This window comes from Petaurus breviceps, unplaced genomic scaffold (genome assembly GCF_028583685.1).
Source record: "Petaurus breviceps papuanus isolate PSGF00001 unplaced genomic scaffold, PetGlider_PUasm1.0 91041, whole genome shotgun sequence".
Classification (NCBI taxonomy): Eukaryota; Metazoa; Chordata; class Mammalia; order Diprotodontia; family Petauridae; genus Petaurus; species Petaurus breviceps.
This window is the reverse complement of record NW_027187400.1, coordinates 38,444,670-38,471,239: the sequence shown is the minus strand read 5'-3', so window position 1 is coordinate 38,471,239 and position 26,570 is coordinate 38,444,670. Positions and strand designations below refer to the sequence as shown.

The 26,570-nt window shown below is 48.9% G+C and overlaps 1 protein-coding gene across 1 annotated transcript in view; it reads left to right on the top strand.

Annotated features, from left to right (window-relative positions):
• Window positions 1–24,184, top strand: part of LOC138154371 (ATPase family AAA domain-containing protein 3) — a 62,569-nt gene extending 38,385 nt beyond the window's left edge. Inside the window, exons 11-16 of the mRNA XM_069079098.1 lie at window positions 1,308–1,432; window positions 3,222–3,273; window positions 5,530–5,600; window positions 8,219–8,386; window positions 9,644–9,752; window positions 23,829–24,184. Coding sequence (XP_068935199.1) covers window positions 1,308–1,432; window positions 3,222–3,273; window positions 5,530–5,600; window positions 8,219–8,386; window positions 9,644–9,752; window positions 23,829–23,996 — 693 coding nt within the window. The 3' untranslated portion in view covers window positions 23,997–24,184. The remainder of the gene's footprint in view (window positions 1–1,307; window positions 1,433–3,221; window positions 3,274–5,529; window positions 5,601–8,218; window positions 8,387–9,643; window positions 9,753–23,828) is intronic.
• Window positions 24,185–26,570: the final 2,386 nt, after the last annotated feature.

The window sequence follows — 26,570 nt, the reverse complement described above, 5'->3', positions numbered from 1 at the left end:
AGATCCTGGCGCACCAGAGGGCCCACAGCGCAGGACACTGCCACATCAGTGTTGGAGACTAGAGCCTCTCACCCCCCCTCCCCCAGGCCAGCCCAGCCTTTGTCCCAGGGATGGGGAGGGGAGGGGAGGGGACAGATCCCTTGGTGTTGGGAGAGCTGTGAGCTAGGCCCTCCCTTCAGCTCCAAAACACCAAGCTGCCAGGTATAAAGAGGCCCTTGGTCTTCCTGACCAGTCTTTAGAAGTGGGCTGTGGACATGCTCCAGGCTGCTGCTCCATGACTGGTTCCCAAGCTGGGGGTCATGGCGGGGTTAGGGGGGACAGGGGTGAAGACTTGTTTTGATGGACTCTTCCAGGTTTCCTCTGGTTCCCTACCTTAGTGCCCTTTGTGTCATCCACTGAGCATATGGAAGGGAAATAATCCCTCCAATTGGATGGCACTCTACCATCTGTCAGGACCTGCTTACAAAGTGTTAGGAAGGAATCTCATTTCCAGCTCTGTTGGTCTCATTTGACACATGGTCAGCTATCTTGTTTCTCTTTACTTTAGACATCCGATATTTATCTGAATTCACTTTATCCTTTAGGTAGAAGGGGCCTAAGTTGGTCCTCACATTAAAAAACTAATAACCTTAGAATGGTAGAGGAAGACTGAATTATGAGTGAGTTTGTTCCTTAGCTGTGCTTTTCTTACCTTATTTTCTTGAAAATGGTGACTAATACTGACTTTTAGATTTATACACCCATTTTGACAGAAGTAGTTTGAGAGCCTTGCCAGAAACTTACATTTAGACTTTGTGGATTGAAACCCTCATTTTATGGGGACAGAACCTCAAAACTAGTGTTTTAGAAAATAAATGAGGTTCAGAGAATTTTTCCCTGAGGAAATGATGAGAGTGCCCATGTCAAGAAAGAGGGCTCCTAAGGGATTCATTCTGGTGACTGTAAGCAAGAGCGTTTAAATCCTGTGAGCAAAGCAAAATGAAAATGTTTATCGGTGTTTTGTTTTCAAATAACTTTTGATAAGAGGTGATGCCTGAGTTTGTCATGTTGGCTCAGCAGAATGAATGAGTACTTCTTGAGAACGTAGGTTTTCTTTGGAAGGGTTCTTATGTATGTTTTATTACAAAGTGAAGGAATGATTGCTAGTGATTTTAAAATTCCAAGGCCTCCCTCTTCCTTGGTTTCTCTTCATCTGTATGGTAGATAGAAAAGTCTTTACTGATTCTTTTCCTGTTAACATCAGCACATGCATGTATTTTGAAGTAGGCAATGCCTAACACTCCCTTTCATTCTGTTCTCGCCTGTAGAAGTTAGCCATGCATTCCGGTATGGACTATGCCATCATGACTGGTGGTGATGTTGCCCCTATGGGGCGAGAAGGGGTGACTGCCATGCACAAGGTCTTTGACTGGGCCAACACCAGCCGCAGAGGGTGAGTCAAGCCCTTGGGGGCCTCGGGTGGGAAGGAGGCAGCACCTGTCTTACAGGTATACCCCCCTTTGGCGGTAACTTTGACGGTTGAGCTATGGGTCCTACAACACACATCTCATTTCTAAATACAAGTGGCTTTGAAGTGTCCGTTACTCCCTGCATCCTCTTTAGGACCAAGCTTATACCTGGATTTCCAGGGGTCCTCCAGCTGGCTCCCTGAGCCTGCCTCCTCCTGAGCAGGGGAAGCTCAGAGCCATTTGGATGGGAGAGATTTTTGTGGTGGGTGCCCATTGCCCTGTCCACACCATGCAGAAAGAAACTTCAGCATAGCCTGACTCTCCTCATTCTGTATTTACAGTTTCTAAACACTGCAAAAAAAGTATTTAATTGGTGGTGTGTGTGTGTTCTGACAGACACTTTCTTCTGGTGTTCTTATCAATACCTAATCTGCTTTCATCATGAGAGCTTTTCAGAAGATAGGACTTATTGAATACAAAATATTGAAAACTGGGGCAGCTAGGTGGCACAGTGCCCTGGAGTCAGGAGGACCTGAGTTCAAATCCAACTTCAGACACTGTTTGACCTTAGGCAAGTCACTTAATCCCAGCTGCCTCACAAAAAAAAATAGAATATTGAAAGCTTAGAAAGTAAGTCTCCTACTCTCTCTGCCCTCTTTTCCCTGGCAAGGAGGTTTAATCAGTTAGGTGTTAGTATTGTTACTTTATCCTAGGAAGTGAGGGTATGTGCAGTTTTTAGGTGTGTAAACCTTTAAGAGAAGTGAGTCCTGCTGTTGAGTAACTCAGCCCCTGGTCTCAGGGCTTCAGTGGATTCGTGGTTCCCTGACTGTGAGTGCTACTGCCACTTTCTGACCAGAGAGCCTTCGTGAGTTATTGTAGCTAAAGAATGAATGATTTTAGGGCCAGCTTTCACTGGGCTGGTTCTCGGGTGATGGGTGTGCAGTCTGTGCCCAGGCCCTCCCTTACTCGAAGCCTTGAACGGCCTGGCCATACTGTGCTTAGATGTGCTGGCCTGGCCTTTGAGGCCGAGAGTTTCCAACACAAGGCGGAGGCCTTGGGGTGGACAGGGCACAGGCACCATGCTGCTGTATCACCAGCCTCCGCAAGCTCAGGGTCTTCCTTTGTTACTAAGAAACAGCATCACTCAGTGTCTAATCCTCATCCATTAGATAGGAAAACTTTGGCAGAAAACCTAAGTCCGGTTTCCATTTGGCATCTCACTTTTATAGTAGGATTTCCTTGTTCTGCTCTGACTTGGTGATTCGAAGAATTTTCTCTTGTCCATGAGTCTAGGCAGTGACTTCTTTCTAATTTGGTTTGAGTCACTCAAACCTCTTCATCTTATAAAGTAAAAACTGTTGGCCATGAAGGACTCTCCATTGGTGTTTGTTAGCTTCTTAAAATCATGTGATTAGAGATGCATGTCAAGTGCTCTTTGGTGCCAAACTCCTTGAGTGCTAGAAGTGAAATAAATATTAAAATCACATGCCTGGCTTAAGAGATGTGTTTCCTTATTGCCTAATAAAGGCACATCAAGGACCTGTCGAGCTCCTGGGGTGTCTGGTGAGGAAGGATAATGATGTGCCATAAGAGGTTTAAAATCCTGCAGGAAAAACTTTCTGGTTCCTGGCAATCTAGCTTCTTGCCCACAAAATGCCCAGGAAATATCATGCTAAGAGCCCGCTGACCCCAACACATCTGGGCTTCTGCCCAGAAACACAAAGCTTCTTTTCCTCCCGGGTTCCTTCATCTTTACTTTCTTCTCATTTATAGCCTCTTGCTGTTTGTCGATGAAGCTGATGCCTTCCTGAGAAAGCGAGCCACCGTGAGTTTTTTTCCATTCAACTTTTTTGAAAAAAATATAGTTCCAAATTCTCTTCCTTCCCTCCCTTGCCCACCCACTGAGAAGCAAAGAAATACATTACAAACATGATAGTCATGAAAAACAAATTTCCACATTGGCCATATCGAGGGGGAGGGGGACAGGACAAGGGAAAGAAGGAGGAGAATAAAACCATGGTTCACTCTGCACGCTTGGGTGAGTTTATCAGCTCTTTAGGTGGTGAACACGTGGCATGAGTCCCTTGGACTTGTAGCTTGTTCCTGTGTAGATCGGAATTCCTGAGTCTTTCACAATTGGTTATCTTAGAACAGCACAGTAGCTGCAGAGATTATTCTCCTAATTCTGATCCTTTTAGTATGCATCAGTTCATACAAGTCTTCCTAGGCTTTCTCTGAAACCATCCTCTATATAATTTCTCACAGCACAGTCAGATAGCATAACTTTTCCAGCCTTTGCCACCACAGAAAGAGCTTCTCTCAATAGTTTGGTACATATAGGTCCTTTTACCTTTCCTTTGACCTCCTTGGAGTACAGAGGTGGTAGCTGTATTAGTAGATCCAAGGGCATTCAGCTAGCCAGTCTTATTTTTCTACAACACCCATTAGTACATGTCACAGAGTTCATTATTTGGCTGCTCCCTTTTTTTTTTTTTTACCTTGATTAGGTTGCCTCAGCAAGTTAACAGACAAACGAACTCTTGGTCAGGAGATAGAAATCAAGGAAAGAGAAATTCACTTTGGGCATTTGGTTGGGCTGATCTTTGTTGTAACTTGGGGATTCTTTTCCATCTCACTCTGATGAACTTCTTTTTTATGGATTAGGAAGGGATTTTACCATGCCCAGTGTCTTTGGGCATATAATTACCCCACCCCGAGGCAATAAGTTTTATTTTCAACCCTCCCAAGCTATGTGTAATGTCTATATCACAGAATTTATGTTTAAAAAACCCCCTGCAAAATGTAGCTGTCAAAACATTTTTTATTACATTAGATGTGTCTAAAATTTAAAAATTAAAAGAATTATATGTAAGTTTCTCATTAAATATGAGTAAAACAAAAATATCCCCTTTGCCCTTTGTTTGACCCAGTTCAGGAGATTCTAACAACAGCAATAATAGAAAAAAAAGAAGGCATAATCATGGACAAAGAAGAGACAAAACTATCAATACCTGCTGATGACTGATGACATGATGGTTTTCTTAGAAAACCCTATAGAATCAATAAAGAAGCTAATTGAGAACATTAATAACTCAATAAAATAACAGGATGGAAGATTAACTTTTAAAAAGTGGCATTTCTGTATGGGAATAACGAAGTCAAGGAGGAAATAATAGAAAAAGAAATCTCATTCAGAACTACAACATGCATAGAACATCCAGGGGTCAGCCTGCCAAGGCACGTGCGAGACTTGGATGGATACAGATTATCAAATGCTCTCGGAAGAAATAAAAAATAACTCAGATAACTGGGAGAATGTTCAGTGTTCATGTCTAAGCTGTGCCAAAATGATACCAAATTAATTTGTGGATTTGAGCGCCATGCTGTTTATACAAAGGGATGCTGTTGAGAGAGACGAAGTAATAGAATTTATTTGGAAGAACAAAAGGCCCAGAATCTCAAGGGAAAAATGAAAAGTAGGAATGAAAGAGGGCTCGCACTTGCAGACGTCAAGTTTTATTAGAAAGCAGCGAGTATCAAGATTGTTTGGCACCAGTTAAAAATAGAACACAAGGAAGAAGCAGAAACAGCTGAACCCAATAACCTCAGCATTCAGGAAATGTGAGAACAGAAGGATTTGCCAAGGCTGGGGAGCAGTTTGTCAGAAACTTGCTTCTCTTGGTCCTGCCCCTCTCACCCCCCACTCTAGACCCCTGAGTCCCTCTTCTCCCCCAGGATGTCCCTTCCAGTCCATAGGAGCCGCCATATTGGGGCTCGGGCTTCTGATCTGCCATCTTAACTCCTTCAGGGTGATTATTCTTGTTCTTGTGTTGGGGGAGAATGTGAGACTTGGAAACAGTGTTCTTCCTTCGCATGAACTCCAGTAGAGCAGGGGCTGTTTCTGATCAGTGACCACCTTCTTCCCTTTTTCACTGGCCTTCAAGAGACAGCTTTCAGGGACCCCCACCAGTGCTCTGGTTACATAGTGCAAGTAAAAAGCCCTCGGTAGTGACATTTTTAGAGTTTGTTGCCCTGCCCATACCCTGTGTGGCTGACAGCTGTCTGCAATCCCTCTTTGCAGGAGAAGATAAGTGAAGACCTGCGGGCAACGCTGAATGCTTTCCTCCATCGGACAGGCCAACACAGCAACAAGTAAGGACGTGCAGTGGGGTGGCAGTGCCATGTCCCTCGTGCCAAATATCCCCACAGCACACTCAGTGTGTGATCCAGGGTTCTGTTAGTGTCGTCCAGAGAGAATGCTGTGAGGCCGTGGGTTAAGAATGTGCTGGTCTGACAGGGGTGTGTGCCTACTCCCTCTCACACACACATACACTCAATCATGCTCTCCCACTCACACATGCTTACACTCCTTCACTCACACACGTCCATTCACATCCTCTCACACTCACGCTTACACTCATCCTCTCACACTCACGCTTACACTCGTCCTCTCACACTCACGCTTACACTCGTCCTCTCACACTCACGCTTACACTCGTCCTCTCACACTCACGCTTACACTCGTCCTCTCACACGCACGCTTACACTCGTCCTCTCACACTCACGCTTACACTCGTCCTCTCACACTCACGCTTACACTCGTCCTCACACTCACGCTTACACTCGTCCTCTCACTCACGCTTACACTCGTCCTCTCACACTCACACACGTACACCTTCACTTTGTTCACAGGAAACCTCTTCAGGGCCATGATGTTTTGTGTTGAGGTTGATGGTCCTCCAGGATGAAGGCCTAGTCAAGTAAGCCTTGTTCACTGAGAAGTGAAGCCCACACTCCCAGTTCTTCCTCAACCAGAAGGACTTGACTTCACTTCTCACAGGTTTTAAACCCCAAAGACCAACAATCTGTGGGAAAAGACCCAGTTTAATTTTGTAGGACCCACTCAGTGTGCCAGCTGTCCCACCAGGGACAGTTGGTGCCTTCCTGTGTGACTGGGGGAGAATAGGGTGTTGCTGTTGCCCTCTCCATCCCTGTGGTAGCTCTCCCTCAGCATTTGCATGTTTGACTCAGCTCTGATGGCTCTGGCTGTGTGATCTGTGAGCAGTCGTGAAATTCAGATTGAGTTGGAGGGATGTCTCCGTTTGCTGATGGTGACTTGGCTCCATGGGGGGCTTGGGCAGTCAGGTTCACATGCTTGCCTGCCCAAGAGCTAATGCCTACTTCCTTAGGTAGACTAACACAGACTAGCCACTCTGCTTGGTCCTCCCCGAAGAGAGTCTTTTCTCAGGAACTAAAAGGGCACCTTGTCAAAAGTCACGTTGGCTTAGCCAGCACTGCTTCTAGACTATGTTCATTCACTCTCAAAACACCCTAGCCATATCAGATGAAAACAGGAATCGTGTCATTGGGGCTGGAAAAAATGGTCTTTTTAAACATTATCCCCAGTGATAAAGAAAGAACTGATTCCAAGACACCCATAGTTACTGTGATTGAAGGCCTGTGAGGTGGTCTCTTCTGCCCCGGAGGCGCAGGAGAGTCTCTGGTTAGAGCCAAGGCCTCATAAGAAGGCATAGCAGTAACTTATTCTGTCTTTATAAGAGTGAGAGTGTCTCCCATTCTTGGGAATTAAGCTACATTTGAAGTTTCTCACAGAGTTCTGGAGAAATAAATTCCTGCTTTCTGTCTTCTGGATGCCATGTCCGGCAGGGTCCCACCTAGTGACAGACTGGCCAGGGTCTCTTGACTGGGAGGCTCAGTGAGGCTCTACCAGGTAGACCAGACTTGCAGAGCTGAGAGGCATTCCAGAGCTGTCCGGCCCCTGCCTGTCCAGGCTCGTGTCCCACTGGCATCAGATCCTCTTGTCAGCTTCATGTGTGGCTCTGACAGCTCCACGGAGGTTTTGAGATCTCAATTAAAGACAAACCCACGATTTTGATCCAGAGAATCCTGAAATGATTCAGGGAGATTGGCCCAAAGCGTTTTTGGAGTTTGTCACCTGCCTGTGGTCACTTGTCTCCTGGGGTGCTCTGCTTTTCCTTATAGGAACGTCTTCCTTATTAGAGGTTTTTCCTGGGAATCACAGCTGTCAGCAGTCAAGTTTTCAAGAGAAACCTATGGAGATGGGGGTTCCAAAGCAGGGGTCCCCTTGAAGTTCAGTACTTCCAGGGCCTGGGATTTTCATCAGGGTGGGCCAGGTCTTCTGCAGTGCTGAGATGAAACATTCTTTTCTGCTAAAGAAATTGGCCTTGATAGGCCTGGCTGTTGGGCTTGTGGGCCTGGGGGAAACTAAGTGGTTTTTCTAGCAGAGAATAGGACCCCAGCAGGGGGTGGGTTGGGGGCTGCAAGGATTCTACCTTCCTCCTCCTTGAGGCTTAGCTTAAACAGATGTGAAGGAGCTCTGGTATATCACAATAGCTGCTGTGAAAAGACTAATCCAAAGGGAAAGGCTTCATTAAATTGGTAACATCAGATCATGTGGAGGAGAGAGTTGGGAGGGAGCAAGAGCTTAGGACACTTTGCAGATGTAAGCAGAAAGAGAGCCTGCTGGGAGGGGGCACTGGGCTGCCTGTGTGGTGGCACAAGCGGCACATTCGCCTCCTCCCCCTTTGGGGTCTCTGCAGAATCATTTGAACTCTGAAGTATGTAATGAGCTTGAAAGACTTGGGGGGAAATGGGAATTTCTGCCCAGATGGAACACTCAGCCAAATGACAAGGAATCCTTTTAGTTGTGGTGGGTTTGAGTTCCTGACTGTTTGCAGCCCAGTTGAAGATGCACACATGACGCAGTCCCCTTTGGCTTGTCCCAACAGGTTTATGCTGGTCTTAGCAAGTAACCAACCTGAGCAATTTGACTGGGCCATCAATGACCGAATAGATGAAATGGTCAACTTTGACCTGCCTCAGCTTCCAGAACGGGAGCGCCTGGTGAGGATGTACTTTGACAAGTATGTTCTGAAGCCAGCCACGGAAGGGAAGCAGTAAGTGTGTGTGTGTGTGTGTGTTGTGTGTGTGTGTTGGGGGGGAAGCGCGTGACTCGTTAAGGATTCCCTCCCTCTCAGCTAGCACGTGGCCTTTGGCTCCCAGCGCCCCTCAGCGCAGCCTCCTTGCCCGTTCCCAGCCCCCACTGCCCCAGCTCTCTAGGGCGTCTAGGCAGAAGCCTTTATTCACCCCAAAGTGGAAAGCCAGTTTGAAAAGGCCTTCAGAGCAACGGGTGATGCGCGTTGTGCTCCCCTTGGCCGAGCCGTTCGGTTCTCCTGGGGCTCCCCTGGGGTGGAGGCTGTGGTTGGGGGGGTTCCACTCTGAAACTCTGCAATCCCACTGTCGCATTTCTTTCCTGAAACAGTTTTGTACTGGCAACATTTAGCAAAATGTATCCATGATGCCCATAAACGTTATTGGATGAACTAGTGATCTCCAAGTGCCCCTCCCTTCATGGGCAGGGCTTGAAGCAAGGAGGGAGCCAAGAATTGGGTCTCCTTCTCAGCTCCAGGGAGCTGTGGGAATAACTGTCAGGGGGGGGGCGCGGTTCCCTTCTGTAGAAGCTGCTCTTCCTGTGCCCCCCGTCCCTTGCCTGCAGGGAGAAGAGCCTCTGGGAATGCTTTTGATTTTGTTAAGGCTGAAGGACCTTCCTGCTCCTGCTTCCTCTTGTTCCTGCTAAGGAATATTACCAGCCTCTCTTTGTGTCCTGGTTTTCAGGAATGTTTGTTTCCAGCCTTAGGTGAAGAGCAGTGATTTCATTTCAAGTTCCCATTTTTTCCCTTGACCTGAATTGGAATTTGCCTGTCATGCTCATTTTCTTTCACAGTCGCTGCTGTCCTGCCCTGGAGGGCTCAGGCACAGCTGGTCCATTAGACTAGAGCTCCTTGGCGGCACCAACTGTGTTTGCCTTTCCTTGGCCCTCTGATGCCTGGCATTGGACAGCATCTGGAACATAGTAGGCGCTTAATAAATGCTTGCTGAGTGACTGACCCCTGTACCATTTGCGCATCAGTCCACTTCCACCCCCCAGCAATAGAAAGTGCCCTGTAGCCAGTATAGTCATGAGAACACTGGTGGGCTTGGGTTCAGATTCTGCCATCAATACATATGTGCCTCACTCTCCTCATCTGAAAGCCCTAAGAAGGTTGTAGTAGATGGCCTCTGAGGTCCCTTCCTACCCTAGCTCTCAGTCCTGAGTGGTAGCTGTTCCCCAGAGGGCCCAGCACCCACACACTTAACTCCTCCCTTTTTCTCAGGCGCCTGAAGCTGGCCCAGTTTGACTACGGGAAAAAATGCTCAGAAATCGCCAGGCTGACCGAAGGCATGTCCGGGCGGGAGATCTCCCAGCTCGCCATTGCCTGGCAGGTGAGTGAGGAGGGCACTGCCAACTAAGAACCAGGGCCCTCATTCTTCTCCTCCCAAACATGTTCCCTTCTGGTTCTGGAACCACTCTGACCATTGCTTCATGTAGTGGCAGTTATGTATTCAAGGCTCTCACAGCAGCAGCTTCCATCTTTTCTTAAATGGAGGTGACAGGGTGATTGGGCAGCAGGGCTTTTCAGATGTGATTGAGGATATTGCCTGCCCATCCCTTGGATCACTGGGGGAAGATCCTTGGTAAATGTGGAAGTTTTGAGAGGGTGGTCTGTCTCCATTATCCATCCTGCTGACCCACATCTGGCTGAATTCTGTACAAAGGCTGCCACGTCCTGGGTCAAGCAGCGTACCTGAAGGCAGCCCTACTAGGCCCACCCACCGGGTGAATGACCAAGAGCTTTGATCAGGAAGAGGTCTCCCTAAGAGGGCCCCAACAGACTAGAGAGAAAAGGAGAATCACTCTGTGCCCCTACCCCAGAATGGTTCTCTTTTTAAGCCAGACCCAGTGGAGCCCTGCCTGTGTAAGAGAATGCCTTAGACCCTGCTTCTGTGGCCAGAAGCCCTTGCCTCTACCTCCCTGTGACCTAAGGAAGCCTTTAGATGATGGCTTAGGGAAGGGGTGGTTTGGTGCTGGAATCTTTGTGGCAATCTGGGTTCTGGTCCTGGGTGCTGTCCCCTGAGCATGGGATGTTCAGACCAGGGAGCAGAGCAGGAAAGTTTGTCCCCTGGGTTGGACCATGAGGGCACTCCCACTTCAGGGCTGGCTCTCAGTTGGCAGCTGCCAGAGAGACCTGTCCTTGGTGGGAGCTGCGGCTCTTTGGTGTGTCGTTGGATTGTCCTTGTTCCAAGGTCGGGCCTGACAGGAGAAGTCTCCCAGCAGAAGTGACATCCTGCCACTTGGCCAACTTAACCTAGGAAGTCCTTCATGGGGGGGATTGGGGCTGCCATTGCATAAACCTTCCCAGAGGAGACACCTTCTGCCCCTCTTGTCCTCTGTTCTCTGGCTACTGAGGTCAGGAGCCCCCAAGCACTCCCCCCTGCTCTCTGCTTTACTGGAGAGATGCCGTCAAACTGTCATTTTCCTGCCTGTGATTTGAGTTTTATTGAAGAACTTTTGCAGCGAGGGCTGTATGGATAATTAGGCAAATGTCTACAATAGCCCCAGAAGCAGCAGCCTTTCCACCCTGGTGGTGCTGTCCACGTCGGGCTGAAAAGAGCTGCTTTTCATCCATTCTGGAAGTCCTGAGAGAGTTCTAGCCTATTCCCAGTACCTGCTCTGCCTCTTGGCTTTGCCTCTGAACCTGGCTACTGATCCGCCGATACGTCCCTACCTCCGTTCCCTTTCCTGTAACCCTCGAGGCGCTTGTGCTAGGTGACTTCTGAGGTCCCTTCAGCTCTGGCTCCAGATCCTGAGTTCACAGGTTCCACCCACTGCCTGGAGTTTTATTTTGTGGGGTGGGGATTCATTCACTTCATTGCTTTACAGTTAGTGATTTAACTTCATGACCAGAATTTCCTCAGACCTGTTAGGCCTTGGCTCTCGAAGATGACACCAGCCTTTGTCAAGAGAAGCCTTTGAGGTGAAAGCATGAGTGGGAAGGTTTGCCTGGAAGAGGAATCTGAGATTAGGGCACCTTCAGTGTTGAGGGCCTGCTCAGTGGTTGCGTGAGTAAACGCAGCCCCTGGAGCGTCTCCGTGGGGCCACTGGGGCTTTGCCTGCTGTTGGTGTGTCCTAGGCGTGATCGTTTCTGTGGCTGGCTGATTTGCCCCACTGTTGAGAAAGGCTCATGTGTCTGTAGTGTGGAGCTGCCTGGGGCCCCCACTTCACTGCTGGCATTCTGGGCGACATGTGGAGCAGCTGCCACGTGTGTCTGCTTCCCCTCCTAGACATCTCACCACAACGAGGTGTGCAGACAAGGCTGTTCCTGCGTGTGTGTGTGTGTGTGTGTCTGTGTGCGTGCGCGCGCGCGCGCGCGCGTGTGTGTGTGTGTGTGTGTGTGTGTGTGTGTGTGTGTGTGTGTGTGTGTGTGGCGGGGGGCCCTCAGCTGGGCAGCATCATTAGGGAGGACGGCATTGTTCATGTAAGCCAGTCCACTGGCCTGTTGCTTTGATGGGGTGCTATAGTGTCACGCTTAGTCTGTCCTCTTGACAGGATCCAGACTGAGCCCTGGCTGTCTGGTGGCAGGATCTGTCTTTGTTAAATGCTTTTTCCAAGAATCGATCCAGAACTACCCAGAATCAGCTGCAGTGTGCTCGCACGGTATCTGTATGTGGAAGGACAGTCCAAGCCGCCCTCCAGACGTGAGTGCTGACAAGCGCAGTGCTGTGTCCTGTCTGGTGGGTGATTCATCTCCTCCTGAGACTGCGTGGATGCTTACATGCTGGCCCAGAAAGCTGAGCTGAGAAAAACTTGAAAGGTCTCCAGACCCTTCATTTTACAGATTGCCAGGACCAGACAACAAAGACATTTTCCAAACCATAGGCCCTAGTTGGGGGAGGCTTTAATGAGCAGGTGGTATTCGAGTTTGTGTTAAAGAATGTGTGCGAATTCAGCAGATGGGGGGGTGGCAGGGAGTCTGCAGGCACTAAGTTAATCATGTAGGCAAAGGGCACCGAAGGGTGGGGGGGAGGGGGGACAGGGAAAGTCCTCAGGGAGGGCCCTGGACAGAGCTGCCTGGGCTGGCTGGAGCATAGAATGAAGTCACAAGATCAGACCAGACATGTCTGTCTTATAGGGCCTAGAATCCCAGGCAGAGGGGTGAGTTTGAAGCAGGAGCACAGCTGATCTCCGAAGGGGGGGGGGGGGGGCTTGTACCTCTGGGCAGGCTTGTGCTTAGTCTCACCTGGCCACACTTTCCTTCTTTCCTTGTGCTAAATGTTTTGGAGCACAGGGACGGCTAAGTGGTACAGTGAATAGAACACCAGCCCTGGCGTCAGGAAGACCTGAGTTCAAATCCAGCCTCAGACACTTAACACAAAAACTAGCCCTGTCACCTTGGGCAAATCCCTTAACCCCAATTGCCCTCCAAAAAAGCAAAAAAAAAACAAAACAGTAAATATTGGGGAGCAATCAGATGCAATAGGGCAGGGGTGGGGAACCTTCAGCCTTGAGGCCACGTGTAGCCCTTTGAGTCCAAGTTTTACAGAACACATCCTTTTATTAAGGGGGTTTGTTCTGTGAAGTTTGGATCCGGTCAAAGGGCCACACTTAAAGACCTAGAGGGCCACATGTGGCCTCAAGGCCGCAGGATCCCCACCCCTGCAATAGGGGATTCAGAAATTGTGCTGTTTTCAGCTTCTCTCTGAGTGGGCACAAGTCATGCTGGGCCCCCCTTTCTGAACAGATGCCTTCATGGCTTGGAGTAGCCTGGCCATCTCCTAGACTGCTGTGCTGTGTGCCAATGCATCTATTGCTTGCAGTAGGAAAAGTTTGTTGGATGTCCAATTAACGTTTTCTATTTTGGTAACTGTTTTTTCAGATGTTCTCTTATTTGCTCTTGAGCTGAGTCAAAGGCAGATGTGAGCATAGGCTGCCATTCTGGGTTGTCTGTCACATTAATAGTGCATCTGCATTGTCATTTTGAAAATTAGGTTCACTCAGGGGCTGATTTGCTTTCTGTCTCCTCCAGATTTATACCTTCACCAGAAGGGAGAGCCCCAAAGGGGATGGAAGTCGCTTGGACTGGCTTGCTATGGGGAGGCCACTGGGGCTGTCATGCCTCTCCCTCTGCAGGCTTCTTTTGGAGGAGCTGTGTCAGAACTGCTATGCAGAGACAGCAGAAGGCCTTGCTGGCCTGACCAAGCAGGCCATTCCATGCCCGGGGCTATTCTTTAAGATGGATAGTGGTCTGGGAGGGAGCCTGACCACATTCCTGGGTCACTCCCTGTGACAGCTGGTGTCAGGTGGTTCTCAAGCTCTCCCTGACACGAGAAGAGCCTGTGTGTCTCCAGGGGGAGTCCAGAGACTTTGCTTGTTGGGGGAGAAGGAACCCATCAGCTACCTGCCCTGTGCCTCCATTTCCCCTTCTATAGAGCAACAGCAGCAGCAATAATAATGGTTAGCCTTTATATACATTGCCTCATTTAGTTTTCACAGTAGCCCTCTGATGTAGTTTTACGGAGAAGAAAACAGGTCAGGTGACTTATCCAAGGTCACACAGCTAACACTTCTGAGACAGGATTTGAACTCAGGGCTTCTGACCCCAAGTCCAACCCACTGTCCACAGTGCCACCTCATTTCCTATATGGGCCAGAGCTGGCTCCCTCTTAGGCTACATAAATCTAGAAACTTGACAGACTATTCAGAGACAGAGCTGACAGAATCAGGGGCACAGTGCCGCCCTCCATCATTGTAACACCAAACTAGGCCAAGGGGCTTTTCCACAGAGATAGAGGCTCATGGGCTCAGCTGATTATCAGATGTGCCCATGGCCCCCTTTTCTAACCAGAATAGCTTAGTCTAAAAAGTACACCCTCAAACAACAGGGGCATTGTCTTTGCTACATCCAACTTGGTATGGTACTGTTATATTGGACCTAAAGACAGGATTGGTAATAACCCAGAGAAGGAGAGACTGGAAACATGGGGGTTCTCTGGGCCTCCTTCCTTTCTTCCTTCCTTCCACCATCCCATTGTCCTACAGCCTAGTCTGAGGCCACCTTCTCGGCTCCCAACAGGACTGAGACAGGGCCCAGGAAACCCCTTTGGACATGGGTGGTGGAAGGTGGAAGCTAGAAGGTCTGTTCTCTCTAAGCTCGGCCCACCTCTCTCCTGCCTTTGTGAGTCTGAGCAGGAAGATGCTGCAGGCTGCAGGGTTTGAAGGATCTTCTCTTGCTTTCCAATTAGGCTTATTAAAACAGTATTGAAATGCTGGGAAAGGAGGCCCTTTTCTTTTTTGCAAAGTGTAGAAAATTGCTTTGTGGACCACTAAGGGCGGGATTGTTTCTCCTGAGTAAATACCATCTTCAGAACATGGTAACTTCCTTTAACCAGGTCAGCTGGGCCTCGTCAAAACTGTCTCTGTCCCCTGGCTCCTTCCTCCAGGCCCCCTGTCACTGTCAGGGACTGCTGCTTGGGGTCTCGGGCCCACTGGGCTTCTTGGGGCAGAGCAGTCGTCTTGACTGAGTCTCCCTGGTAATCTCTAACCGATGTCCCAGAGGCCAAGCCTCTTCTCTTCATCCTTCCTGCCTGCCTCACCTGCCGCCTTCTGCCTCTGCTGCTCTAGGCTCCATCCTGGCACTGAGTCTCCTTGGCTGTCCCGAAGATCATCTGGTACTTAGCTGAATACCCTGAAGGGCTTTGGGTGGGAAGGGGGAGGAGTGGAAATTTGGTTGCTAGGTGACAGGTTCTCTCTAGTTCTGCATCTGGGGGAACTGTTTGAGGTGAACAGAGTAGAGATGCAAGCCTAATTAAAGGAGTTTAGGCCTCTGGTTGGGGGATTGTTCTGGCCTCACATGACCACAGGCAGGTGTCTGGTCAGGTGTGGGTCAGCTCTCAGGCCCCTTTGCTGAGAGGCGTCTTCTCCTTCCTGTTTTGGGTTTTCCTGCCATTCTCTGGGGACCCATCACCAGCCAGGTGATTCAGGCTTACCCGTCTCCATTCAGCCTTAACCACAGAAGCCTGGCATGGTTTCCAACCACCTAGTATCCATTTTGTCTTCAGAAACCGGTAAAAACAACTATTATGCACTCAATTGATTTCACTTTCACATATTTAAGCCCTGGCCTTGACCACATCTGCCTTTTTTTACCTTTTCCCCCATTTGCCTGAATCCTTTTCAGATTTCTTCTGGCTTTCCATCAGTGTTCTTCCTGGCTGCTCTCATGGATGGGCAGGTCCTCCTTACCCTGTTGCCATTATGTCTGGGGCATTAGTAGGTACAGGGCCAGGTTCTAGCCTCAGTACTTGCATTTGGTCAGATGTTGTAGGCCTGATACCAGGGGATGATATTGTAGCCATTTCTCCTGTATTTATCCCTGGCCTTCTTTGTAGCATAGGACTGAAATGTCTTCCAGTAAGAGCCATTTTCCCAGGGGTCCTTCAGATTTGTAAGCTACAAGATGCAGGTGGGGTTTGATTTGGTTGGACCTTCCAGACTGGCGGGCCTGTTTAGATCTAGGCCAGCATGTGACCCTAAATATTGTCAACAACAATTCCAAAAGTTTCCAACTCAGTGCCATAGAAAAGCAGACATTTTCAAATCCACCCACTAAGGAGTAGTAGCTTGCACACTTTATCAGCCAATAAACATTTATTAAGAAGCACCTCCAGCTTACCAGAGATGTGCTGGGCTCTATATCCATTATCATCATTACAGCCCTGCAGCAATGTCTGGACTAGATCTTAAAGAAGTATGTTTGAGTTTAGAAAACAAAAATTGGCTTTTTATTAACTATCAAGTAGGTTTCGAATTTTTCTTAATGAACTTTTCAGGTTTGGGGCCTGAATTGGAGTTTGATCTGCCAGTCCATGACCTAAACACACATTGATCCATAGCCTTTTCCTCTTGGTTTTTAGAACTGTTTCTTTTCTTCAGGCCAGGTTTTTCATTACTTTGAGGCCTGATCTCCAGCCTTCTCTGGGGCTGGGCTAGGCTCAGTGATTGCCCAGGTTCCTATCTACCTTGGGCATTCTATGACTGACTCTCTGGCAGCCACTTATACTTGAACCCTTCTTACCATAGCTAGCTGGAATTCCATTGCCTGGAATCCATCTCAAAGGAGGGAATGTGGATTGCTCAATATAGCAATGGCTTCTGTATCAACACCTCACACAGCATATGTCCTTTGGGCAGTAGCTGGGGAAGAGGAGTGTTAGCAGCATCTTTGTGTGTGAAGGATGGAATTTCTGTGTGGTCTTTTCCTAAGCAGTCCAGCCTTCTCCCTATTTAGCCCCAGGGGCATGGCACTGTGATAGCCATGGATGTGGGTTTGCCCAGTGTTGTGGGTCTCCTGTTAGCATGAACTGATTCTGGGTGATGCCACGTAGTGAGTTACAGTTACCTAAACCTTCCTAAGAGCACAGGTGTGTTAGTCTTCTAACATCCAAAGCCAGGCCTGGAGCTTCTGGAACCATCTCCTTACATATGTCTCTGCTTCCCAAAAAAGCAGGGCCCGGCTGTGGGTACAGCAGGAATAGCAGAGAAGGTGGGAGTGGAGAGAATTATTGATGTGCTGGCAGATAAATTTAGAATAATGTTCTGCTGTCTCCATCAAAGACTTTAGCTTAGTGTGTTCCCACAGAGAAGGGATGCAGTCCAGCACAAACCCCAAACAATGCTCCTGACAAACCTGGGCATGACGTAAAACATGGCTGGTGGCCAGCTGTGCTCACCTTCTTTGGATTAGAGTTTTTAGAGGTTTTCCTTTTCCACAAAGATGTCACCATCCTCAGTTTTGTGACTTCCATCACAATTCATATGTAAGCTGCAGTCTCAGGCATCCACAGGAACAACTGTCTTTTTCCTCTCAAATCCTGAAGAGCGTCAAAGGATACCTGGGACCTCTTGTGCCCCTCAGGCCAGCCCTGTGCTTTCCATAGTGTGGGAGGCTTCTCATCATTTGTGGGCAGACCCTCCCCCAAATACATAGTTTTCACTTGGAAAGTTTGCTGTCGGTACAAGAATCCTCCAAGATGAAGAGGGTCTAAGTGTGATGGAAAATAAACCAGAAACCTTCCTACAGTACCAGTTCTCTCCTAGTGATCACCTCTGGTGATTCACGTAGACACAAAGGGCGCTGCCAGAGGGAATCTAGAAATTTTTTTTTGCTAAAGATGACAAAGTCTTGGCCAAGCAACTGCAGCCCAGATAGTGTTTCCATCACGTTTGCCAGTGGAAGGCAAGAGCTTCAGGAGAGATAAGCAGATTGGCAAAGCAACCAACTAGTAAAGAAGATGGTTTCTGAGAACAAGATCTGGGTTTCTGGACTGAGGCTTCAGATGTAGGAATAACACACTCGCCCAGCCAGAGAAGGCGCACACCTGACAATGTCCAGCATGAAGATAGTTGCCTGAGTCTTGTGAATCAAATCCAGGTGTTGGCTGTTTTTTTCAAATATTATTTATCCAATCACACATAAAAAAAAATGCACATTTTTTTTTTAAATTTTGAGTTCCAAATTCTCTTTCTCCCTCCCCTCTACCCCCTGTCATTGATAAGGCAGGCAGTTTAATATAGGTTATACACATGCAGCCATGCAAAACATATTTCCATGTTGATCATGTTGTAAAAGAAAATACAGACCAAAAACAATAACAAGGTCAAAAAGTATGCTTCGATCTCCATTCAGACTCCATCAGCTCTTTCCCCAGAGGAGGATAGTGTTTTCAGGCATGAGTACTTCATTGGACAGTATTGCTAACACTGTGTACAATGTTTCCAGTTCTTTGCCACCACAAGATGCTACTGTATTTCTGCACATTGAAGTCCTTTTCCTTGTTTAATCTTTTTGGAATACAAGACCTACTAGTGCTGGCTCAAAGGGAATACAGTTTCCTGGCCCTTTGAGTGTGGTTCCAAATTGCTCTCCAGAATGGTTGGATCAGGTCACAGCCCTACCAGCAGGTATTAGTGCCCCAATTTCCCCACATCCCCTCCAGCATTTGTCATTTTCCTTTTCTGAAATATTAGCCAATCGGATAGGTGTGAGGTGGTACCTCAGAGTTGCTTTTAATTTGCATTTCTCTAGTTGATAGTGGTTTAAACATTTTTCCTATGATTATAGATAGCTTTGATTTCTTCTGAAACCTGCCTGTTCATATCCTCTAACCATTTATCAATTAGAGAATGATTTCTATTCCTATAAATTTGGCTCGTTTCTCTATATATTTGAGAAATGAGGCCTTTATCAGAGAAACTTGCTGTAAATTTTTTTTCCAGTTTTCTACTTTCCTTCTGACCTTGGATTTGTTTGTATGAAACCTTTTTATTGTGATCAAAATCATCCATTTTACATCCCACAATGCTCTTTCTTGTTTAGTTATAAACTCTTCCCTTATCCATACCTCTGACAGATAAAGTATTTCATGCTCCCCTAATTTGCATATGGTATCACCCATTATGTCTACATCATGTACCCATTTTGACCTAGTCCTGATGTATGGTATGAGATTTGGACTATATGTAGTTTCTGCCAACTGCTTTCCAGTTTTCCCAGTATTTTTTGTCAGATAGTGAACTGCTGTCCCAAAAGTGTGGATCTTTGCATTTATCAAATACCAGATTAAGTTGTCATTTACTAGGGGTGGCTAGGTGGCACAGTGAATAGAGCACCAGCCCTGAAGTCAGGAGGACCTGATTTCAAATCCGGCCTCAGTTAACACTTATTAGCTGTGTGACCTTGGGGAAGTCACTTAGCCCCAATTGCCCTCCAAAAAGCAAAAAAAAAAAAATTGTCATTTACTACTGTGTATTGTGTATCACCTGTTCCATTGATCTGCTACTCTCTCTCTTGGCCAGTACCTAATTGTTTTGATGATTATTTCTTTCTAATAGTTTGAGATCTGATATGGCTAAGCTACCTTCCTTCCCATTTTTTTTTTGGTTGATTCTCTTGATGTTCTTAACCTTTTCTTCTTCCAGATGAATTTTGTTATTATTTCTTCTAGCTCTATAAAGTAATTTTTTGGTAGTTTGATTGGTATGGCACTACATAAATTAATTTAGGTAGAATTGTCATTTTTTGGCCCAGCCTACCCATGAGCAGTTAATATTTTTTCAATTGTTTAGATCTGACTTTATTTGTGTGAAAAGTGTTTTGTAATTGTGTTCATATAGTTTCTGGGTTTGTCTTAGCAGGTAAATTCCCAGGTATTTTGTATTTATAGAATATATTTTTCTATAATAGAAAAATATATTTATAAAATTAACTACAGTTATTTTAAGTGGAATTTCTATATCTTCTGCTGGACTTTGTTGGTAGTATATAGAAATGCTAATGATTTGTGTGCGGTTTTTTAATATCCTGTAACTTTGGCAAAGTTGCTAATTATTTCAACCAGTTTTGTAATTGATTCTCTAGAAATCCAAGCCAAAAAAAAAAGATGGGGTTTTTTTTTTGGGGGGGGGGCTAGAATATAGGAAGACAAACAGCAGTAGAGATGTCCAAAGGTTTTCAGGAACCTTAAAAGCAGAAAAGGGGCTCATCAAGGGACCAGAGCCTGCTGGGGTAGCTGGGATGGCAGCAGAGCTGCTCAGCCCTTTTATTATTCCCTTTTCTTTGACAACGAGAACAGAAAGGAAAAGACCTGGCGCACAGGGTGCTAAGTCACTGGCCAGTGGGGACCATGTGGGAGGTCACACCATTGGAGAAGGGCAGAGGGGCCAAGTTTCAAACAGGAAAGACAGACAGGCACTGGTGTTTGACTTCGGTTCCTGGTCAGAGTTTTCAGGCGTCTAGAAGATGGATCCATGGTGGCAGAGAGCCGGTGTGGGGGGCGTCTGACATCCAAGCCTGACTGCTTTCCTCAGGCTGGTAGAACGGTGATGGGAAATAGCAGATAGGGAGAGGTGTGGGCTAGACTGTGCCGCCGGTCTGGTCAGTCAGTATTTATTGAGCACCTACTGTGATTAGTGCTGGGGGTATAAGAAAAAGAAAGACAGACCCTGTCCTCAAGAAGCTTACAATCTAATAGGGAAAGAAGGCACATTAAAAAAGGGGAGGAGGGGGCTGGGCCAGGGAGTACACAGCGCGGGGGTGCCATGTCCCTTGGAGAGAAAATGAGGCAGAGCTGCTGATGAAAATGGAGGGCGTCCGTTCTGTTCAGAACTGGTCGCATGTGCTGACTCAGCAGGTAATCACCTGGCATTGTGTGCTCTGTGACTTAGATGAGGCATAGAGGGTGATTATCAGACCTGCAGATTACACAAAATTAACCCAGTGGGGAATGGGACCCAGAAAGCTCCTCACAGGCTAGAACATAAAAACGTGATCCCAACGAGAAGAAATTTAGTAGGGACACATACAAAATCTCATCTTTATTCAAAACAAGCTGCTTCCCAAGCCCTAGGTGGGGGGAGCATGGCTAAATGTTGTTCATCGGAAAAAGATCTGGGGGTTTTAGTGCACTGCAAGCTCCGTAGGACTCTACCTCGTGTTGGGCCACCTGGAAGGCCAAGGCTGCTAGAAGCTCTTTTAAGAGATGCAGAACTGGATGGGGAAAGTTGTTCTGCTGCCTGTTCAGGCCACAGCTGTGACCTTTGCTTTGTTTGGGGCACCACCGTTTTAGAAAGGTCTGGCTGAGCTGGAGAGCACCTAGAGGAGAATCACAGGGTTGGGGATGGGCCTTGAAGGCCTTCTGTGCCCCTTGCGACCCACAGACAGACCAGCCCAGCCTGGAGCTCCCAGCCACTCCCTCAGGCCAGCGCCAGCCTGTGGGGAAGCGTACCCTCAGTCCTCCAGGGTCAGGTGGAGCCTTTGGGGTGTTGGGCTGAGACAGCTTCATGGGGCCAAAGTCCAGTCTTGGTCTCCCTACTGCAAACCCTGTTACCTTGGGCAAATCACTTCCCCACCCATGAAGTGTGGGTGGGCCTTCCTGCTTCCCAAGTTGGTTCTGAGCACCAGTGCTCACACAAGACTGCCAGGCCAATGACAGTCCCAGTAACAATAATAGCCTACATTTAGGCTGCCTTGTCTTCTTTGATCTCCATTTTACCAATGAAAACAGCCAAGAGGGCAAGTGATTTATCCACAGTTGTTTAGCCGTTAAATATGTGGGGCAGGATTTGAACTCGGATCTTTTGGATGCCAGCTCCAGCCCACTTTCCTTGTTACTCTGAATCCTAGAAAATAAAAGGCATAAACAATAGCCCCTTCTGTGTTGGGGCCCCCAATACCCCCTGAGCCAATGTCTAATTACACTGAAAATGGGTGGGCTTCCGGCACTGCAGGGCTCAAATATGGGGCCTTAAGACCTGCCAACCAGAGAAATGTGTTAACGTTCAGCAACAAACCACGAAGGTGTCTCTTGTGCCCTGCATGAAAAGCCTTCAGTGTCTGGGGCTTTCAGGTTGCATTTTTTATTTATTTCTCCTTTGCCTCATTGTGGCATAGAGGTGAACCTTGGCTAGCAGGCTTCATGGCCAGGTTGGTCCCAGCAGTGACCTCATCCAGCCTAGAAGGATGCCATTGTCCCCATCCCCACCCCCCATCTGGGGACTTGGATGAAATCTCCGAGATCACCCAGTCCAAGACAGATTTTTCAGATGAGGAAACTGAGGCCAGAAAAGGGGGAAGGACTAGCCCCAGGTCACAGAGGAAGCAAGTGGTTCTGAAGAGCCTCAGTCAGAATCCAGGCTGTGCTGAGGATTCTTGCTTTCCATTTGTCTCATGACACGTAGAAGGACAGAGTTAGGGTCACAAAAAAGACTCCTTGTTTTGAAAGTGATGTGAGGGGAAGGGCTAGGTGGTGGGCCCTGGCCGCATAATACTGTGGAGGCCCTAGCCCTGTGGGTCAGGGCCTTCTGGGGCTTGGCTCTGAAGAACGTTGCCGGGGCAGCCCCCCTCACCCTGGCCTGAGCACAGGTGGACCATCGTTCCTTGGAAGACACTTCCTCCAGACAGTTGGGGAGCCCCTGGTAGGATTCTTTGGAGGGATGGGTTACTTCTGCCTCTTCCCTCCCTCCACCCCACCCCCACCAGCTGCTGGCCTGCCCTCCTGGAAGTAAAAATTAATTTGCTTCAGAATTGCCCGAAGGCCAATTGTGAATTCCTCCATTTGACAGCACCTTCCATTATGAGGCAGGTGAGAGAGATTAGTTAGAAATATCTGCATGGAAGGACAGGATTCTGCCTCCTGAACGGCGTGAGCTGCTCCCAGCGGGGACCAGGCGCGTTCCCCGTTTGCTTTCTTGACAGCTCAGGCCCTGAGCTTTCTATTTTTAGAAGGTCATTGAGAAAATCAGCAGCGCATGAACTGCACAGAATTGCTGGGACTTCCACGATTGAATTTATGGGCATTGCGGGCCCAGAGAGGAGACAAGCACTGCTTTCTCTCTGAATCTACATGTGTGCTTCAGACATGCGGGGCCCAAGCCCTAGGGAAGCCACTTGCCTTGCCTGCCTTTACAATGAGTTTGCCCAGGGGCCCTAAGTTGAGACCCCCTGCTTTGAACCCCATTGAACTGGTGGAATTGAGAGCCCAGATAAGAAGCCTCTTCCCTGCCAGCTGAGGGGTGGCTGGCCTTAGGCCTCTCAGTCCTCTGCAGAATGGGGGGTGGGGGAGGCCTGTGAATATTCATGAGATGCAGTATCCCCTATGGGGCTGGTAGTTCTTCTTAGCCAGCTCAAGGATGCCAGTGTGCGGGGTTCCTCCTTGTTCCCTTGCATTTAGAGGACAAGCTGGTGGCCCCTGAGCCTGATCTCACTTGAGAGAACAGATGTTCACCTCGGTGGGCAACTGCATGCTGCTTTCCCTTCCCAAGTCTCGAGCCCAGTGAAGCATCACTGGGGGTCAGTGCACGGCTAGGCCGTGAGGGCTGCTGGTTGGTGTCCCCTGACCCAAAAGGAACCGGGCCTCTTTGTCTCCCTAAGCTCAGCGGGCTCCTTCTGAAGCCTGCTTTGCAGTCACTATGTGAGAGTCCAGTCATATCCAGGTTCTGGGCCCTGGGAGCCCAGTGTGTGTTGTGCCAAGGCTCTGCAGCTTCTCTGCTCTGGGCAGCTTTGGAAACCATTGCTCGTGACCAGCTTCTTTGTACTTCATCAGAATTTCATGAGCACAGAGACACTGGGGAGAGCAGGGGCTTTCAGTAATGGGATGCCCCTTCAGGTGAGCCAGAGAAGCTAGAATCTAGCCATGGCCAGCTCCCCTTCACCTCTCAGGCCGTAGGGAGGCTTCCTGCCTCTCCAGTGTCTTCCAGGGTCACAGCTCCCAGCTCCAGCCTATGAGCAATAAAGGGCTTTGGGCTGGGGGCCCCTTGTGGTAAAAGCCTGTAGGGGCTTGAGGATGGGGTGGCTCCAGGGGGAAGCCTGCACAGGCCTCTGAGTGGTCTGGTAACAGCCAGGAGCACCGCAGAGATGGTGATCTGGTCACATCTCATTCCTGGCCCTTGTCCTCTCTCTCTTCCAGGCCTTAGCCTACGCCTCAGAGGATGGCGTGCTCACGGAGGCCATGATCGACACCCGTGTGAAGGATGCCATCCAGCAGCACCAACAGAAGATGGAGTGGCTGAAGATGGAGGGTATGGAGGGCAGCAAGAGCCAGCCTCTCCCTCTCTTCAAGGAGAGCCCAGTGTAAGGGCAGGAGCCTTCCAGGACATGGGGGACAAGAGGTCTGTGGAAGGGTGAATCGTGTCGGAGCCGGGGCTGCAGGGCTGAGCCTGCGGTCCACCTACCCCCTTCCCTTCGAGGCTTTTTAAAAATCTTCCCCAAGAGCCCATCAAGGCGTGTGATGGCAGGAGGCACATTAAAGGATCTAGCACGCGCCAGCCTGTGCTCATTTCTGTGCTGGGGTCTTTCTGTCCAGTGCCAAAGCTGAAATCTCTTACCAGCCCAAGAGCCACATGCCTGAGCTGGCACCATGAGACCCTCACTCCTCCAGCCAGCACCAAGGAAAAGACCTCGATTCCAAGGCCCTCTGCTCAGGCCTCACCAGATATAAGGGACATGGTGTCCTCAGGGCAGCCCTGGAACCCAGGTTGCGGTTGCAGACGCGCCAGCCGAGTAGGGAGGAAGAACCATCCAGGGGTCATCACTAGCACAGCAATTAGAACCTAGCTCTCCTTCTGTTGTCCTGAGGTGACACAAGGTGCCCAGGGGACTCCTGGTCCCATAAATACCCCTTTGAGCCTCCAGGTCTGGGCACCTGCTTTTAGATCTCTTCAGAAAGAAGAGGCCCTTATAGCCAGAACCAGTCACCCTGGGAGTGGGGGGCCAGAAGTACCCCCCACAGTCCTCAGGCTGCTTCCCGCCCTCCCTTCTCTGTTCCTCCAGAGCTCTTATCCTCCTCAGAAAGGTAGAAACCTAGGATCCCTGATTAGAGCTGAGAGCCTGGCTCCTTTTCGTGCCTGCTGCCCTCACCTCATGGGCCTTCTGTGGGTTCCTTCTGGGGCTGCCAGCTCATTTCCCCCTATTATGGACAGCCCTGACTTAGTGCTGGAAACACACACACCCCTCCAAAATGCTCCAAACCAAGCTGATTCTCAAAGGTTCTCAAGAGAGACAAATGACCCCCCAAGGTTTGAAGATGGAAAGATCCCTGATTGTGGCCCCAAGTTTCCTGTCCTTACTGCCCAGTCAAGGAGCTCAGCTGGACCCTGCCTGCTCTCACTGGGGCAACTTGCCAACTGGGGGGGGGGGGCGGGGCAGGGTGTTAGGTAGATATCTGACCCAACAGCCCCTCTGGGCCTGGGCAGGAGATTCTGGACTAGATAAATGACCTTCAAGGTGCATTTGTGATTCCTGTGATGTTCATTTTGTGACTTGTGAATATGCGTGATCAAGCTCAGATAGGCCCCCTGAAGGGCACTGGTCAGTGGTGGTCTGGGCCCAGAACCAAGGCTTCTTCCCCTCCCCTCTCCCAGAGATTTATCCTTTTTCATTCCCCTGCTCAGATGTGTGGGCAGTGTCCATCAATGACCATCAGTGCAAATGAAAGCAAGGTGCCTTCTCTGGCCTGTCCTCCAACTGGGTCATCCCACGGTTACCTGAAAATAACAAAAGATTCCCGGGCCTTGTCCTTCCTGCGGACATCGATCTGGCTGCCATCTGCCTCTCTCAGGCTCTCAGATACCCCCTGCTGGATGCCTTTGGATTTCCCCAGATTGATATCAGGCTGGGTCTCTGAAAAGCTCAGCTGGAGGTGGGGCTTGGGGGGAAGGGGCACCATGCTGCTAAAATGAGGTGGTCTGCCAGAGGACCCAGCGGGAGAGCCCAAGGACGTAGGTGTAAAATGAGCCTAATCCTTGTACCTAGAAACCCACCTTGGGCCCAGGTGTTAATACACCAAGTTAAGCAGCTAGGGGAAAATGGCAGTGCCCACTCATCACTCCTGACTGCTGGGCCCAAGCCGAATGAAGACGAGGACCCCAGGCTTTGCCAGCGAAGTGAGAGGCCTCAGACCTGCCCCATCCTCTTTGGCCTCATGGCCCAGTGCATTGGGCTAGAAGGGGCCAGAGATGTAGTTGAACTCCCACCACGGGAATTTTCTAAGGACAATGGAGGAAGGAAGCATCCCTGTGGTGGGAGGCAGAAGTCTAAGCCTTTGTTCTCTGGGTTGTGTCCAAAAGCAGGGTCCCAGGCCCTAGAGGGGCTTCGGAGGCCCCAGCTCGTCCAGCCGCTACTTCAGCAGAATCCTAGCAGCATTCTCAAGTCCACAGCCATCCAGCTTCTGCCTGCACCCCTTTGGGAGCTCACTACTTAAGGCAATCTATTCCACGCTGGGGCTGCCTCCCTGCAGATTCCTAACCCTTCTGGTTCTGTGCTCCAGGGCCAAGCAAAGCAGGCCTAAACAATACTCTGGATGGGACAGAATGTAGGTTCTAGACTAACACCTTAAGCTGGTCAGTGCAGGCCTTGGAGGAATCAGGGAGACCTGAGTTCAAATCCAGCCTTGTACACTTGCTAACTGGATGACCCTGACCAAGTCACTTAACTTCTGTCTGCCTCGGTTTCCCTATTCATAATGTGGGAATAATAACACCTACTTCCCAGAGTTGTGAGGATCAAATTGAGATCTTATGAAGTACTTTGAAACCTAACAGTGCTAGAAACTGCCTCCCTAACTGCAGCTGTGCCATCATCCTGTGGGAACATGGGGTTCACGGTCCACTGAAGCCCTTCCCCCCCACCCCCATTGCTTTCGGTAAGATTG